Source organism: Equus quagga, chromosome 16 (assembly GCF_021613505.1).
Source record: "Equus quagga isolate Etosha38 chromosome 16, UCLA_HA_Equagga_1.0, whole genome shotgun sequence".
NCBI classification, from domain to species: domain Eukaryota; kingdom Metazoa; phylum Chordata; class Mammalia; order Perissodactyla; family Equidae; genus Equus; species Equus quagga.
Window position 1 is genome coordinate 23,473,410 of NC_060282.1, and position 19,037 is coordinate 23,492,446.

General features: G+C 34.9%; 1 protein-coding gene across 1 annotated transcript in view; it reads left to right on the plus strand.

The window, feature by feature from the left end:
- Nucleotides 1–19,037, plus strand: part of EIF3H (eukaryotic translation initiation factor 3 subunit H) — a 95,881-nt gene that overhangs the window by 21,449 nt on the left and 55,395 nt on the right. Inside the window, exon 2 of the mRNA XM_046642647.1 lies at nucleotides 4,670–4,826. Within this exon, the coding sequence (XP_046498603.1) occupies nucleotides 4,670–4,826 (157 nt within the window). The remainder of the gene's footprint in view (nucleotides 1–4,669; nucleotides 4,827–19,037) is intronic.

A 19,037-nucleotide genomic window follows, 5' to 3' on the forward strand; every position in this document is an offset into this window, starting at 1 on the left:
CTGAGTATGTGGGATCATTTGTGACACTTAATAAATATAATATAGGAGTATGTTTTTGTTTTGGAGAACTATTAAGCTTTCCTTGTATCTTTTTAAAAGTAAGGACAGGGAGCATGACATCAATAAACAGGATTAATTAAAAATACATCAGCACTGTTTTATGGACAGAGGCATATGGTTGGCTGGAGGGAGAGAAAATGAACGTCGGGTGAGCATATCTGAAACAGGACTTTTGTGGCAGAACATTCCCATCTTGTGGCTTGTGAGAATAGTGCTGCTACAGATTAAAAGCTGTATTGCATTCTTGCAACTAATGGTGGTTTTCTGTTGATGTTACTTCTAGTGATCAGGGCACAAAAAATTTAACCAGCGGCACCATTCCCTCACTGTCTTTTGCTGCCTGACCCTGTGATCCTACATTGAACTTTTCTGACCACTCCATGCGCTGAGCTCTGCTTCTGCAGCTAAATTACAGGGACTTCTTCCCGAACTGTTGCCACTGCATTGTTTCAACCTTGTTATTATAAACACATTTGGAGTACCTAGTTACTCAGTTATTGTGAAGTAATTAAAAGAACTTTGGAGTCAGAAGTCAGATCTCATCTCCCTGGTTTAATAATTCTGTGTCAGATTATCTCTGTTTGCTCATCTGTCAAATGGGAAATAATATTACCGATTTCATAGAGAGGTTATGAGGATTAAATGAGTAATTGCATGTGAGACACTTAGTGGCGTGCTTGACATGTAAGTGATGGATAAATGTTTACCGTTCATTCCTTTAGCAAATATGTTTTGAGTATCTTTTAAAAAGTGCCAGTTCCTGTGTTGAGTGTTGAAGATGTGGTGAGTAAAACAACTCTTCATTTTTATGAGCACACTTAAGAGGGAAAACCATGCACATAACGTGTATTCTGTATCACTTATAGATACCAGTAATCTATGGAACGTTTTTATATATACAGCAAATTCTTGGTTATTTATGTAGAATATCAAAAGCCTGTATGTCGGTTAGTTCTAATCAAAAACTTCTTTTGACATCTAAAAGGCTCATAGTCTCAAGTTTGTAATGCAATTCCACTACATTATTTTTTGAACTAAAGAATTGAGATTTTAGTGTGTATGTAGGAAATAGGAATGCCATAAAATTTCAAAATAAAGAATGAGTCAGCTTGGTTTTAATAAAAATGTTTTTTACTTTTCTTTTTTAAATATTTTGCTGCTTTTTTTTTTTTAAGATTGGCACCTGAGCTAACAACTGTTGCCAGTCTTCTTTTTTTTCCTGCTTATTCTCTCCAAATCCCCCTAGTACATAGTTGTATACTTTAGTTGTGGCATGTGGGACGCCGCCTCAGCATGGCCTGATGAGCTGTGCCATGTCTGCGTCAGGATCTGAACCGGCGAAACCCTGGGCTGCCGAAGCGGAGCGCGTGAACTTAACCACTTGGCCATGGGGCTGGCCCTGATAAAAATGTTTTTAAATTTTTTTCTGAATGCTTTATTTCATCAGATTATATTAAAATGACAAGATCGTAAATATTAGAGTTGGAAATTATTTTAAAGATTGCCAAGCTTTTCCTGAAGGCTTTCTATTTTGGACAGCCTTAAATGCTAGAGAGAATTCATCCTTAAAATTGAAATCTTCTTTCCTGAAACTATCTCCTGTGGTCCTTAGTTTGCCTTTCAAACTAAGATATATCCTCTAGTGCCTCACTGTTTGAAAAGTGCTCTTTGTCATTATCTCAAGCCTGGAGAGAGATTTGAATTCATTGAATTGGTCCTCACCCAGAGTTTTAAGCTTTCTCTCCTAAAATTACCCCTTTCTCTGTATACTTAACCATGTTGATTGTTTTTAGCAGATAGTTAAACCACCATGCTTTCCCATCTCTCAGTTGGGTACTGTTAACTGGTAAATTTTCTCTGGTTATCCTAGCAAACTGAATATAACAGGTCAGTGATGCACAGAAGAGTTAGATGACCATTTCTTTTACTTGGAGCACTGTACTTCTGTTGATGCTATGTAAAATTGTATTGACTCTTTGGGCAGGCATATCAAGCTACTGTGCTGTATGGTTACAATTCCCCCCCCCCCCCCCCAATCCTATTACAGTTCACTTTCGTTAGAGTTAAGACAGTGTTTTAATATAAGATATTTTTGAACTGTGATAACTCATTTTTGAATATATATATTTTTCTCATTCCTGTTTTCTTTGTAAAAGGAAATAAGATTATTTTGGCCTGCCTCCTTTGTGAATCTGTGCTGTCTCCTAGTCATCAATATTCCTTTTTGCACACATAGGAACCAGCTGTTTAGGAATCAGTTCTATAATTTGTGTGAATATCTACATTAAACTCATATGTCTTTTAGCATCTGTCATTTAACTTTGATTTCGATGGTGGTTCAGTGATCTCATTAATAGGGTTAAGTATCTAGGAACCTAGGTTGCCTTGACAAATGACAGGTGTTTGTAATAATTCTTTATCAGTTTTGCTTATCCCCTCTTAGTCATCCATGTTTCTTCTATTTTTTAATTGTGAAAATAATTTTCCTTGGCAGAGAGGCAAGTTGAATAGGAGTTAAATAGTTCTGCTTTCTTTTTATTGACAAAATCAATAGTAGTGATCATTATTGAACTTTTAGTACGTGGCAGACCCTGTGAAAAATATTTACTATACATGATCTCGTTTTTAGTAGTCAGAAATGCTATGAAACAGCTCCATTTTGCAAATTAGAAATCTAAGACCTAGAAAGCTTAAATAGCTTTCCCAAGGTCACAGCTAGCAATGCTGAAGCTGGAACTCATACCCATACCTTCAAGACTCTTAAAACCCATTTTGTGCCTTTCAGGAAGTGGAGAGATCTTTTATACAGGGAGGCGTAAGGTTTGTGTGCTTAATTCCTTTCACCCTATTGAAAGTCTGCCAATCCTATCGGTTGGTGTTTTTCCACATTAAGCTCTTTCCCTGCTAACTGCTTGCTACCCTTAGGGGGTCTGGATCTTACTGATGTAAAGTCTTTAGGTCCATTCATCACAAAGTCTTTGCTTCACATCTATTACTAACTCATTTTAATTTTTAATTGAGTTATTGATAGGAAAATCATCTTCTTGTTATTAATTATACACACGAGCTTTGGAGTTTGACTTGGTTTAAATCTTGGCTTTACCACTTCCTGGATGTGTGACCTTAGCCTTTACTTAGTATCTCTCTGCTTCAGGTTTCTTATTTGTAAAATGAGTAGAATAATGCCTTTCTCCTAAGGTAATTGTGAGAATTATGTGATTCGATAACACATGTAAAATAATTAGAATATTGCCTGGCTCATAATGTTCAGTAATTGTAACCTGTTGTTATTAATTGGTCATTGATGATTAATTTCTATCAGTAATATATTTGTTTTAAATGAAACACTAATCAATAAAATACTAATAACCATTTTGTTGTTAGATTTATTTTTTCCTCTGAGAACTTTCCATTATATTTTAGATAGTGTTGTCCTTTAGCCTTCAGGCCAAGGTCTTATACTAAATACCACCACTCCTACTACTATTAGTAAATACTGTGTGTCAAGCACTATTCAAAGCACCTATTAACCTCACATTGTAGGAATTCATAGTATTGATTACTGTTACTGTGAACTTTTAAATTAATTGGCTGTTCGACCATGCAGTGTTACCTCTTTATCTGTATGGAAATATTAAAGGAGAGAGTAATATAAGAGCTGGTTATTCCATTAGAGGTTATTTGACGTAGTCTTCACATTGAGGAAAATTAGTTAGTGCTGGAGACTAGGTTCTCTGTGTTAGGTAGTGCTGGAGACTAGGTTCTCTTTATGTTCTCTGTTACCAATCAGATTCTTGTTGGATACACGTTCCTGTTGTTGCTTCCTCTGACTAATGAGATGCTCTGTTCAGGAACCTTCTTGAGATGTTGAGAATTTGTCAGGGCGTTCTACTTTCAGGTGTCCAGGTAATTGAGGTCTTTATCTCTGTCTTGTTGATGGTTTTATCATCTATGTCGGGAAGTTATTTTCCTGTTACAAAGGTTAACGGGATCACTTCTTCTGTGATAACCTCAGGTTGAGGTGATAGTGTTTGATTTTACCAAAGGAACTCCTGGAGCCTAGATCTTTGGGGACCCTTGACCTGAAGGTCATGAGTGCTGGATGTGGCTGTTACTGAATTTTCAAACTCCAGGAGTTTCAGATGTACAGTTAGACTATGTGAGCTTTATTATTTATGTAAGGGTAAAGGAAATGATTTGTAAGAAATTTGATAGTGCTATTAAGTAATTTTGTGGTTTTGCAAACTGACTAGTATGGTGTATGATCCTTTTCTTTGAAATAAAGAAAATATAGTGACAAGCCTGGTGGCATAGCAGTTAGGTTTGCATGCTCGCTTCGGCAGCCCAGGGTTCACCAGTTTGGATCCCAGGCGTGGACCTATTCACTGCTTATCAAGCCATGTTGTGGCAGGCGTCCCACATATAAAATAAAGGAAGATGGGCACAGATGTTAGCTCAGGGCCAATCTTCCTCAGCAAAAAGAGAAGGATTGGTGGCAGATTAGCTCAGGGCTAATCTTCCTCAAACAAAAAAAAAAAAGAAAAAATGAAATTAAGAAAGTATAAACAACAAGAATAGTTTTTAAGCTCCCTTCTGTGTTTTTTTTTAGGTGGTGTTAAAGATAATAAAACATTATCAAGAAGAAGGACAAGGAACTGAGGTGGTTCAAGGAGTGCTTTTAGGCCTGGTTGTAGAAGATCGGCTTGAAATTACCAATTGCTTTCCTTTCCCCCAGCACACAGAAGATGATGCTGACTTTGACGAAGGTAAGGATACTCATCTCAGATGTGTCTTTGCAGTGCACACAGATTTTAATACAATTTTCACCATAACCTTTGACAATCTGTTATTGGGAATCTATCAGGCTAGCCTAGGTCATTTGATTTTCTGAGTTTGTTGAAAAAATTATACAAATTCTTTGAAGTGAGGATTTATGTGAAAAGTTTTATTAGTTTGGCCTTTACTTATTTGGAATTTGTGGTTCAGGTTTTAGTAATTTCCATAGTGGCTGTGCTGATGTTACCTTTCTCATTATGAAATCCACTTACCAAATAACTTTACATTATAAAGGACAGGGATCATGATTGTGTCCAACATCCACTTCTTTCTTAGTGTTTTAACTTAATGTTTAAGAGATGAGTTGAACTATCTACTACAGAAAGCAAACTCTCCTTAAGTATTTCAAGAGCGTTTTACTTTTGTGCTACAGGGGTAATTGCTTTGTTAGCAAAGGCCAGTAGTAGTTAAAAACCTCACACCAAAGGCTGAGATCAGCATTCTAAAAGATTTTTAAAAAAATTTAGTTGAAAATAATTTCTTGCTTGTCTGAACTCTCAGAGCTCTTTTTCTGTATAACTTTTAGGTTTTTTATTGATAAAAACACATAACATGAAATTTACTATCCTAACCATTTTTCAGTGTATAGTATAGTAGTGTTAACTTAATATGCACATTGCTGTGCAACAGATCTCTAGAACTTTTTCATCTTGCAAATACTGAAACTTTATATGTCCATTGACTAGCTCCTCCCTTTTTTCCCCTCCCCCAGCCCCTGGCAACCACTGTTTTATTTTCTAAGTGTTTACTGCTTTAAATACCTCATTTGTAAGTGGAATCATGTAGCATTTGTCTTTTTATGACTGGCTTGTTTCACATAGTTTAATGTCCTAAAGGTTCATCCGTGTTGTAACAAATGACAAGAATTCCTCTTTTAAGGCTGAGTAATATACCATTGTATTTATATACCACATTTTCTTTATCCATTTATTTGTTGATGGTTATTTAGATTGTTTCCACCTCTTGTTTATTGTGAATAATGCTACAAATACCTCTTTAAGATGCTGTTTTCTGTTCTCTTGGATATATACCCAGAAGTGGGATTTGCTGGATCATAGGGTAATTCTACATTTAATTTTTTGAAGAACTTCTATACTGTTGTTCATAGTGGCTGCAGCAGTTTACATTCCCACCAACAGTGGACAAGAGCTTCAATTTCTCCACATCCTCGCCGACACTACTTATTTTCTGTTTTTTTGATAGTGGCCCTCCTAGTGGGTATGTGGTGATATCTCATTGTGGTTTTAATTTGCAGTTTGCTGATGATTAGTGATGTTAAGCTTCTTTTCACATGCTTTTTGGCCATTTTTATGTCATTTTTGGAGAAATGTCTATTCAAGTCCTTTGCCCGTATTTTAGGATTTTGTTGTTGTTGAGTTGAAGGAGTTGTTTCTATATTCTGATTTTAACCTCTTATCATGTATATGGTTTGTAAATATTTTCCCCCATTCTGTAGGTTACCTTTTCACTCTATTGATTGATTTCTTTGCTGTGCAGAAGCTTCTTGGTTTGATGTGATCCAGATTGTCTGTTTCTGCTTTTGTTGCCTGTGCTTTTGGGGTGGGATCCGAGAAATCATTGCCAAGATCAACGTTATGAAGCATGTTCCCTAAATTTTCTCATAGGAATTTTATGCCAGTACTGTACTGTTTTGATTACTGTTGCTTTGTAATATGTTTTGAAATTAAGAAGTATGAGGCCTCTAGCTTTGGTTTTCTTTCTGAATATTATTTTGGGTATTTGGGGTCCTTTGAGGTTTCATCTAAGTTTTAAGATGGTTTTCTCTATTTCTGCAAAAAATGCCGTTAAGATTTTGACAGGGATTACAATGAATCTGTAGATTTCTTTGGGTAGGATAAACACTTTAACAATATTAAAGTCTTCCAATCCATGAACACAGGATGTCTTTCCATTTATTTGTGTCGTCTTTACTTTCAGCAGTGTTTTGTAGTTTTCAATGTATAGGTGTTTCACCTCCTTGGTTAGGTGTATTTCTATGTACTTTACTTTTCTTGGTGCTGTTGTAAATAAGCTTGTTTCTTAAATTTTATTTTCATCATTCATTTTCTATGTAACTTTTATCCTGATCACTTTAACTTTGATAAAACATTACTTATTTCATTTGACTTGACATTTCTTGGTAACTCGAACATATAATAGAGTATATTCTTGCCAAGGTTAATACCTTGATTTTGCAGTTTGGTCTACAAAAATTATTTTTTTATGAAAATAATACCTCTATAGAAACTAACCAAGGCTATTTTGTTCTAGGCTCTTGAGTATTTGAGTTTTTAAAAACTTTTGTGCAGTCTCCTTTTTAAAAACTGGCCAAGCTCTTCTTATTTCATCTGCACTACTGTAGTACATATACCTCACCCAGGGTTAAGGTTGGGATTTTTCTGCAGTCCATTCTGACGGTATTAGGATATCTCTGTTCCTCTATTTACCAGCATATCTGGAGATGCTTAATTATATTTCAGTAATAACTATTTTTAGAGCTGGAAGACAAGGGGAGAAAACAAGGGATTGTTAACAGCATTTCCTTGGTCTATAAGTGAGGGGCCTGAGAGGTTCACTTGAAGTGACTTATTCAGTTTCTGGGTTAGTAGCACAGTTGGAAGTGGAATTCATTCTTGAACAGGTTATATTGTCACAAGTTTTCTCAGGTAATTAATTTATTTTATAAAATTCTCAATTTAGAATATCAGCAAAAAATAATGTTCAGTGCAATTATATAAATGAACAAAGCAAAGTGTATTATTAATTTTATGTCTTAATCATTAGAAGTTAACTTCTCTTATGGCTTGAGGTGATTGACCATATGCTATTTCATTAACATATACTTTTAACAAGCTCATTAAAAAATATTTTAACAACACTGAAATAAGGAAAAACTTCAGTTTAGCATTAAATAATAAAAAATTCCTGGGCATCGTATGCAGTGTATTGTGTGTACATTGCTTATAATCTGTTGTTACTCTGCACAGTTGAAGGTTTTATCAGTCCCATGTTATGGATTAGGAAACTGATGCTCAGTAAGACAAATAACTTGTCCAAAATCATTTAACTGGGGATTGGTAGGATAAGGATTGAAATCTGTGGCTGCCTGGTTCTAAATCCCATGCTTTTTCTGTTACATGGTGTTGCTTTTAGACACTTAGTGAAGTGGAAGCCAGTGATTAAAGGGTGCTGAGTGTAGAGCATCATTATTGTGTATCTGAAATTGCTTTTTGGCTAAAACAACTACATTTATTTCACCTGTAGAACATTTTCCCGTTTTCTTATATGTGTGAAAAATCTAAGACAGTGCCCTATATTTTTTCACAGCCTCGTGTAGTCTTGAATTTTAAGTTTTCACCTAATCCGTTTATTTATCTGAATGGGCATTAGTATGTAGTCACCATTAGATTTTTATCAAACCGAGATAAAAGCTAAATTTTCCCATTATCTCGGTAAATCTTAGAATAGAATAATCCTGCAGGTTGATGATTTTAAGTCATGCTGAAACCTGGTCGTTTTGCTTACTGTTTTTCTGTTATTTTATGCCTGCTAAAACTAATATTTATTCAGGGAAGGATCTTTTCTTCTGCCTTCCACCTTCTACTTTACTTATAGAAGTAAAATATCAAATATTTCATAATTTTAGTGATTACATATTTTGAGTTGCTTTGGGTTTTTTGGGGGCGGTGGGGTGAGTTTCTTTGTTTTTGTTTTGGTGCCTGATGGAAAGTGGAGATTCCTAATTAGTGGTCCAAAAGTGAAATGTTTTGAGTCAGAGGTTGGCAAACTGTGATTCCTGGGCCTGCTTTTGCATGTAAAGTTTTATTGAAATATTGTCTTGCCCATTCGTTTATATATTTTCTGTGGCTGCGTTCCTGCTACAGTGGCATAGCTGAGTAGTTGTGACAGACCATATGGGCACCAAGCCTGAATTTTTTACTGTTTGGCTCTTTAAGAAAGTTTGACCACCCGTTTTTTATATAGCACTTTTTCTTGTTATTTTCCCTCATAAGAATGAAGAATAAGGCAATAGATTTTTTTTTTCATCAAAAAGTTGTGACTTTTTGTTTGTTGTTTGTTTTTTCTAGATGCCGTGTTTTACGCTGACTCTGAGTCTAGAATGTATTGTGGGCACTGTAAGAAAAATGCTGATATTATTGGGTGTTTGTTTCACTGGTACACCTGGAAGATAGCGGAATAGGTAGTTTTTGCTTTAATTTTAATGCATTTTTCCTTTAAAAAACTCCCCACATATTATATTGTTCATATTTTAGGGGAGCTGTCTGTAGATAATAGAGAAGAAAGGCATTCAATTCCTGCTTGTAGATTTGTGACCAGGTATTGTGGAAAGGTAATGGTCTGAGGTCTAAAAACTTGATTGGGAATTTCATCTCTTCTTAGGATCTGTGTGACTGAACAACTTCACATCTGAACTGTTTTTCTGACTCTAATATGTTTTATTTAGCACATTTTGATTGCTCACTTACTGAGTACTAGAAACTAGCTGAGAGACAATTTCCTTCTGTGATTAACTTTTTGTATTAGTGCTACCTTGGATTAGGTTACAATAGGTGATTCAAAACCAAGAAAACCATTGTGGCATAAAATAAATTTCTTGTTTGTTTCTTTCCAGAAATTCACATTTTGTTTTCGCACATGTGCTAACTCTCCTTTGAGTGGTTTAAATATTGATACACTTTTATCTTATAGAGCTTACTCCAGTTGAAAGTGAGACAGCTTGCTCATATTAGAGAATATATGCTTTTTTAAAAAATGATTGGAAAACTCATATTAAAATTCCCATTAGGGGGCACTATTATCAAGCTTAGGAGAACTGGAGACTAATTTGTTTTTTCAGACATGCAACCCGAGGCTTGCTAAAAGGGAAAAATATTTTCATCTGATAAGATTCAGATACTCTTTTATACAACTGAATTCCTTAAATATGTTATAAAGAGCACTGAATTAAACACAGATCCAATAACTCACTGTCTTGTTTTTCAGCAGACTAAATCAATTTAATATTGCAGGTGATATAAGAAGCTTACTTTATTCTCTGTCAGAGCCAAATCTGTAATTTTCGTATTTGGAGTGGACAGATTTTTTATTTTATTTTCTTTAAGTCAGTCACAAAGGATGATCCTTCGCTTTTAAATAAGTTTCTTTCAGAAATGAAGCATGAAGACTGTGTTTGAGTGTAAGTGCTAAAATGTACTTAGGGGAATGAAATGATGCCTAACTTAGACAGTGTTAACGTGTGCAGCATATAATTACCCAAGTAATTCCACACGTTGAAGTGATATATACACACACACACAAGCTTGTTTGTTCATTTCAGGTACTTCAAAGTTATTTTCTTTTTTATTTCTCAAGTTTGGTGTTAGAGCAGGAACTACTACTATGGACTGTTAGGCACAATTATTTTGTTATCGTTAAGCTTCCGAAAGAAAAGCAGTGGTGTAGAGACTTAGACTTTTCAAAGGCTAAAATATGAATTGGCAAAAATGTAATGAAAATAAAATGTGTTCAGAGTAATTTTTCACAGCATAGGTGTTATTTTTGTATCACTGGGTTCAGAGAGAATAGGTTTTTATAGTTACATTATTTACAATACTTTCTACGTAACAGCGCTATATTTTATGTTGGAGAAAACTGCTTAATTACTTGCTTCTTGAAGTCTCACCTTGCTTCTCTTTCTTCTTAGTTTGCCTGCAGCTTATACCCAGAGCACAAGTGCTTGACACCCAGCCCATGATTACTGTTTCGGCTTTGTACTGCTTTTGAGTTCAGGGAACAGTTGAGTCAGGATAGAGAAAGGTTTTCAGATTTTTTAGACAGATGGGAACATTTTGTGAAAAGACATGTTTACTTATTCTTTTGTATTATCTTCTATCTGTATGAATAGTCAGTGATCATTGTGATTTGTTCAACAGATTCATTTTTGTAAAAGTCCTATTTCATTGCATTTTTAAAGAGCTTTTCTTGGTAGACATATTCGAAATATATATAGATGGTTTTGGAGTGTGTTTTGAAACTTATTGGAGAAGTAGGAGCATGTTTACTTTGTGACCTAAAATCATTGAGAGGAGGTGTGATAAATGCTTCAAATATATATCTCAGAAAAAAAATAGTTCTCAGTAATTCATTTTAGCATTTCTCCAGCAAATTACATTGAGTGGGTGGTGAAAAAGATACAAAGATCGAAATCCTGGTTACTGTTTTGAAAGATTTTAAGTGGGAGAGACAAGTGTGTAAATAAAGAATTGTGAAACAGAGGAATTGATACAAGTCTAGCGTGAGGAAGGAAAAAAAATAATGGGGACACCCAGATACGAGCTACTGATTCCTTTTGGGGGATGACTTCACACGGGAGGCGAGGTTTGATTTTGTAGGTGGATGTCAGTTGCAATTTTAAGTAATTCTTAAGGAAGTTATATTTTCTGAGTTTGTTCTAATTATTCACATTTCTCGGTCCTCATAAATAAAACAAGCATCTCTGGAAATAAAGAAAAAACTATTTAATAATATTCAACTTGCATCTTTATTGTTCAGAGATAGTTATGTTCCTTGACAATATCTTTCAAATTTTGTTGCTGATTTTGTATCCAGGTAGAGAAGTTGTTGTTGACATTGTGGCTCTCTTGGTACATAAAAGGACTCCTGGTGATAATTTAGTGCCATATTTATAGAAACTTGGGGCCCGTGCTATACTTAGCTCTATTTAAAATATTTAATAAATATTTAAATAAGATATTTAATACATTTTGAATACTTAATACAATATTTCATACATGTTTCATTTTAAATGGAACATTGTGTAGGCAGGTAACTGGAGAGTATTTTTACATTGAATTATGATATAATTCTCCTGGGGTACTGATCTCTTTGTTGTTATTCATGGTAGTATTTTGAAAATGTTAAACCATTCACATTTAATGATTTATTGCTGAATATTCAGGGTAGTGAACTTTAGATTATTGCTTACTTAAATTATTTTGATCGTTCAGAAAGCTTATGGTTTGTGATTTGAAACTAATTTAAAAACCTTAAACTTATTCTGTATGTTTCTTTTTGGTTTATTAAGGTAATTAGAATATGAGAAGTAAAATCCAAATATGAAATATCAATCCCAATATTTTTATGCCTTTTTTTCTTTCAGTTTGAGTGTGTCAAGATTTTAAATACAAGAGTGGGAGCAAAGGCTAGCTTCATTTTAAAAGCTTGAAAAATATTTTTGCATTTGCTTCATGTTTTAAAATTTGTTTTTTTTTTTCCTTTTTAAATGAATTGAGAAACTTCTGTGCATAGAGGGATATACTATTGGAAATGTGGTCAAGGTAAAAGATTTTTCTGCTAGAAGAAATTAAAGCGCTTTACACTGTACCCTCCCTTGGTCCCTAAAGCGTAAGTGCTATGGTTTGGAAAGAAGCCAAGTAAAACCTGTTCAAATTTTGTGCAGACTTAAAGTAATACTTTAAGATTTGAAAATTACAGGTGGATACAGTACTTAAATAGTATTTAAAATTCCTAAGTTTCCCAAGTCTAAAAATGTAATCCTTAAATTACTATTCCCAGTGGTTTAAGTTTTAATTAAATAAAAATTGTCTTACTTTTGAACCACAGCAACTTTAGATATAGATATTTGAATTTACTACTAAACTTTAAGGTAATAACCATTAAAAATGAACTGTTTTGGCACTAATTAAAATGTCAAAAAGCCACAGTTACAATGTGTAACCCAAGATCTTTGCTATTTCTGTTTTTCCAAAAATTGTCCTAACCAACACGGTTCAAGCTTGCTTCCTATCTTGCTCAGGAGAAGTGCTACCCAGCGTCACTTCCCGCGATTAAATATGTTATCTGATCTGCAAGTTTTGTTAGGTTGATAAATTAATTAGATCTGATGTTTTGATGCTAATACTGAGTTTTCCAAACTGCTGTTTATATTAAAAGAGTGATATTTTGGTCATGCCTGTGAAGTGTTCTGTTTGTTTTATATTTCTCTCCCTATGTGAAATTCTCATAGCTCTTGAAATTTTTATCCGTTTGGGATTACTCTTCATGGCTTACCTATTATCCGTTTCAGAGTGGTGTTTTCATACCTTTATCTCCTTTCCACCATGAGGATTATTTGCTGCCTTTAATCAGTAATTTTTACTCAGTACATTTTAGATGCTTTCTGATATATTTGAAAACAAAGCCAATATTTATTTTGACCTAAGTAACAATATAATGGCATAGCTTTATAATGCAACCTGCATCTGCCCCACCCTCATCCCCATACACATTCACCCTTTGTTTTTCCTAACATTTAACCTGCAGACATTTTAATATACAGACAGGCTTTCTTCCCTGCTTGATTGGTGAGAGGATTACAAAATGATTCTGGTGGTCTTTGCAGAAATTTATCTGTCTTGTTTCTGTTTTGTAGGATTGGATAGGTGATGATGTCGTAGAGATATTGTTTGGTGGCAGGCTACTAACCCCCAACCAACAACAGTGGCTGTAAGAGTCCAGCAGCAGAGTCCTAGTTGGGGCTCTTTGGACTTGGGGCATACTGTTGATAACCCAGCAGGCAGCAATGGCAGCAGCAGCAGTCGCTCCACAAATACCAGTTGTCCTCCAGCTGCTGTGGCTTCCAGGCTCATCTGCTCTCACTTCACCTTGTCTTTTGTTTCTCTTTCTTTATTCCTTTGTTATTCATTCATCAAATCAATATTTCAGTGGGAACTATCTACCAGGCATTTCCACTGGCCCTTGCATACCTACATCTCTGCTAAGGATATTTTGTGAAGTGTTCGTTATTTAGAAAACTTAGCTGTTCTAAGCAATGTATTTGACTGGAAGCATAGGGAGACTTGTTAGCACATTATGTTAGTGAAATCAGATTATTAGTATAAAGTAAAGATTATGTTGCTATTGAAGTGAAAGTCTAGAAAATATTTTATCGTAGTTGGAGAATGACTTGGGTTTACAAACATCTGCAAATCTATACATCTCCAGGTTGGCAATTCATAGTGATTCCATTCTTCTGTAAAATAATTTTGTTCCTAAAAATTTATAAATTCATCATCTCTTTTTCATTTTTATATTGGAAATATTTTACTTTTATTTTTTATCTCACTTGGTAGTGACTCCCAAAACTTTACAGTTTCTCTGTCAGTAATTTAATCTGTAAATAAATATACTCAGTTTTTAAAGTCTATTACCAAGACTTTTGGTAATGTGAATTATTTCTCCTTAATTTTAAAATCTCTTCTCTTTTTCTTCCTACCACTCCCATCACCACTTCCACCCTGAAAACACAGATAAAACAAAACATTAAAAAGATTCAGTTCTAGAAGAGAGTGAAGGGTTGTATGAAGAGTGGTGATATAATAATACCTTGATAGGTATTAGCTGTTTTCTCTGGTGATAAAATGAGGAATGGGATGGTATAGATATGATGTGAAACGTTAAGATCACTCTAAGCCGTAGCTGGGGTACTTAGCTGCTACTTTAGGAGATATTTGACATGAGCAACAGTGAGACTGATGTTTTGTCAGAGTCCAGATTTGTATTTCTCTCCAAATTGTCTCCTTGTCCTTCGGGCAGCCTGATAAAAAATTACAGTAGCCAGTTCCACGTATATGAAAATCATGTGTATACACATATACCATTATAGCTCTTAGTTGAGAAAATTTCTAAAATCATTCATCTACAGATCTTGCAAACTTTCTGAAAGGCATAAAAGGAAGGAAATTTAGACTGAATTCTCGCTTACTGCTAATTGTAATTATGGGTCTCTCAGCCTCAGTTTTCACCTTTGGAGAGTGGATCACAACAGAAACTTTTGTAATTCTTTTAGCAGATGGAAAACTGAGGCCTAGAGAGACCCAACTTTAAAATGAGTGGCTAGTCCAGAACTAGAAACCCCGACATGCTCGTCTAATATGGAATCCGTCACAATGTAGGAGGATTGTCAGAAATCCCAGTAGTTGGTCAAAATTATCATGAGTGAGTGAGATAGATGCCTGCCTGCAGTTGTCACTTGTAGGCATGACGTATTTACCTGAAAGGCTACTTCTTAGTGTTATCATTTATTACTTGTACAGCTGGAATCAAATGATTCTTGAAAGGTTCCTAAGTTTCTGTATGTATACTAGGTATTAAATGAAAATAAAGGGCAATTCTAACCTTCAGGTCAACAGAAAATTATTGGTGATTGAATATATACAGTTAGCTCAGACACTAAACCCATTTAAATGCTGAAAGCACAGCTTCTAGTATTATGCTACATGGAATGGAGAAACTAATTAAAAGTATAGATTGATCTGGGTAGGTTAGGGAGGAAAAATACATTCTTATTAAATGCCTTTGAATGCAATTACAAACAATAGTTTGAATAGATGGTTTAATTTGACTGAGGAAATCAGTCCTGACTGATGACACAGGAAGACTTTCTAGAATATATTGCTTTGCAGATAACTTAAACAGACAGTACTGATAAAGCCTGTCGTGAATTTCCTTCTTTACTGAGTACACAGTATGGTTAAGTGGTCTGTGGTGCAATGCCTCCAATCTGCTGTGAGTGCCATCTGTGCAAGCAGAGTGAAAGAGAAGCTAGCATGGAAGGGAAGCAGATCAGCTAGCTGTAAGGAATCTGTGTGAACACTGGGTGCCACTCGTGAAACACTCAGCAGTTAGTGGTTTTCCTTTGTAACCAGTACAACTAGCTGTCTGTAAACTGGAGGTGCACAATACGTAGAAGTCTCACAATTCACCTTTTGGATGTCATGGGACCTGTGGTTGAGACTAACTAGAAAATCCAGGGACAGTAAGCATGATCTCGCTTTTTCTTATTTTTCTCTATTTTTTGATATTATCTTTTTCCTGCTTCAGTGTTTGGCAACAGTGTTGAGGTAGATTTAATGTCCTAACATTTTTGCTGTGCCTAAATAGTATCTTTTTGGAAACAAATTATGCTATAAAACAAGTTTTCTGAGAAACATTTAAGTACTTTTTAAAAAGTCAGTAAGGCCTATAGATGGGAAAATGGCTTCAAAATCTTACAAGTTGTGACCAACAGGGAATCATAGGACTGATGGAGAAGTTGTGTATGGCTAAGAGGAATTGACTGACAGACTCTGACCTGTATACCTTTGTCAGTAGATAAATCTCTTATTTGAATCTGAGGTTTATAACTTGTAAAACAGTTCTTTTCGTGTGCGTATGGTTACCTTTTTGATGTAAACATGGGAGCCTTATAAAGCTGTGTTAACCGTGAGTCATCTGGTACCTCCTTAGGAATTAACATAACCTTATATAGATGACTAATAATACAAAGCCACCGTGGTTTCTGTGGTTTTACCAACCATGGCTCCAGTTCTAAAACATTTAAAATGAGACACGCTCCTTCTTTTAAAATTTTTTTCGACAAAGAGTTGTCTTATCAGAAAACTGCAGTAACTTAAGCAGATCCATAACTGGGGGGAATTAATAACAGAAAGTTTTTGTTGACACCAGGAAGTAGATTAAATAGTGCAATTGTCGTAATGAGTACCATGTTTGATAAGCCTGAGCCACCTGGGTTTTATTAGGCTGCTTGATACTTTGATCACAATATTATTTCAAGGCTTGTCTATTTAAATTGCTAAGGTTTCTCGTCATCTTTGTGATTTAGACCATAATTTCTTTCACTGCAAAGAGATCTTTTACAAGAATGGCTCTGGCCAAGCCAGAATTCTAGGGAGGTGCAAGTTCAATAGCTAAGTGAACCTTAGAATGAGAAAACCTGTTAAACATAAAATTAAAATCTTGAAAGCACAGCAGTTGAATATCAAGTTCATTTGACCTTGCTTCTCTTTAGCTTTTTGCATGGATCATGATTACATTTGTTTATTATATGGTAGTGGAGCTCTATAAGGATGTTTGGTATAATTCAATTAATCATTGATTGATATAAATGTGTGCATTTAATTCATGTTTTGAGAATGCAGTGTTGCTGTTGGTTTCCCTTCAGTTGGTATTAAGAGTTTTTGATGAACATCTTTGAGAATTTATGGAAGGATTTTTAACTACTTCACCCATAATGAATGAATTATACTAATCACAGGATTTAATTTGTTTGATAAATTGTTTTGCTTTGTCTTTGAACTTGAAATTTTAAACTTTAGTTATCCTATTAACATAGATGAATGAAATTTTTAGCCATCAAAATCAACAGACTTTCCTTCTATTAATTTTAGAAATAGTCTTTTGTAGGTAGTTAATGGTATCTTTGTTATGTAGTTAAACAAATGTTTAGATTTGGGAAAATAAATATTCATTTCAACTAGTAAAGGGAGGACAGGGAAGATTTAATACTTTAAGATATTGTTGTCCTTAGCATAATAGAAATAATAATCATTATTAAGTGCTATTTTGAATATTTACGTAAAACGCTTTGTACGTTTATTCATGTGCTCATTAATTTTCACTGTTTTGATTTTTGAATACTCTTACAATTGTAATTTGGCCTGAAGTTTCCATGTCCCAGTATAACTTTTAAGCCTAGTTAAGGGCACTTAAGAATGTAATGATCTTCTTTTAATATACCTGATTTGCCCTTGGCAGTGAAGGGAGTATGTGGAAGTGATAATCAACATTTTTGTTTTCCTTGATAAGACGCAGGAGAAAAGTATTGAAAAATAGGAAAAGATTCAAACATTGGACAGGTTGTTTTCCAAGAGTTTGTAACATTCTTATTTTTGGAAAGTAGGGTAGTACTTTTTAAGTTTTAGAGATATGTATGACTTGTTGATTCAGGAAAGATGAACTCATATACAAGGCAGAGGCATAAACTTAGTAACAAGTGTGTGATACAAGCATAGAAAAGTGAGAAGATGTGTCACTTAGAGCGAAGACTTAGTTTAGGGGAATGGTCTACAATAATAATAGATAGGGTCAGATTATGGAAGACTGTGAATGCTTGAGAAAGAAGCTTAGACTTGAAGCAGTTGTGTGTCATTCTAGGTTCCCCAGCAGAGGTGTGATAGTATAAAATCAATATTTTGTGGCTAGAGGCGGGAAAAACAAATGAATGGATAATGAAGAGTTTGAATGAAATGTGGGCAGCAGCAATAAGAATACTAGAGAAAGATAGAAGAAATGGCAAAAAATTGAGTTCAGGGGTATACACACATCTTGAGAGTTTGACTTCGTGTATCAAATACCTTTAGTATCTGACATCCTCTAGAGAAATTCCTGTTGGCTCCCTTTCCCTCTTGAATAGTTTGTAAAAAGCTCCTGTTCCGTGATAAGAATATGTATGACAGAGCAGATGGGTACAATAAATGTAAGCTGTTTATAGCCAGGTAGGGGATTCCTGCACTTATAACGATAACCAGTTTTACTAAAATATCAAGTATTTAAGATTTTTCAATTCAGGGAGCTGTTGGGGCCATTTTGAAAGTACAGAGATTGTTTGGAATAGGCAGTGTGATATAGATGTGGACTGATATTTTTAGGGCTTTCTAAAGCAGAGAGGATTTATCTGTATTATGAAACTCTAAAGGTCAGAGCTAAGATCTACTAAAAATAGAAATGAGTGAAGTAAATCTTCCAACAGAATAGTCCATTCATGGGTTGGAATTCCTTAGACAATTGTGCCCTGTCTTAAGGATAGTTTTTGTAGCTTGGATTCATTCGTTCATGTAACAGGTATTTACTGAGTGCCAGCTATCTCAGGAACTTTGCCAGATATTGAGGGATAGCATAATGAACAAGTGAAGGAGAGACATGAGACAGTTATCCAAACAAAATAATTAGAAGTTGTGCTAAGTACTGTGGAAGAAATAAAAAGATGCTTTAACAGGTGGCGCCCTGCCTAAAACAGGTCCCTTCAGAGAGTTGCTGGCGTGGAGGTATATTCAGCTGAAGGATAAAGTGTATTCAGCTGAAGAGAAGGATAAGCAGGAGCTAGCTGTTTGAAGAGCCAGGAGTAGAGGAAAACCTCAAGTGCAAAGCCCTCTCCCCGTGAGGTGGGAATGAGCTTGGCATTGTTTAGCAACTCTCAGAAAGCTCCTCTGTCTGAATAAAGCCTGCTGAATGAGGAACAAGGGCTGTGTCTTTCAGAGCCTCATAGGAGTTTGTTGTTGTTTCATTATTAAGCAGCAAGAGAG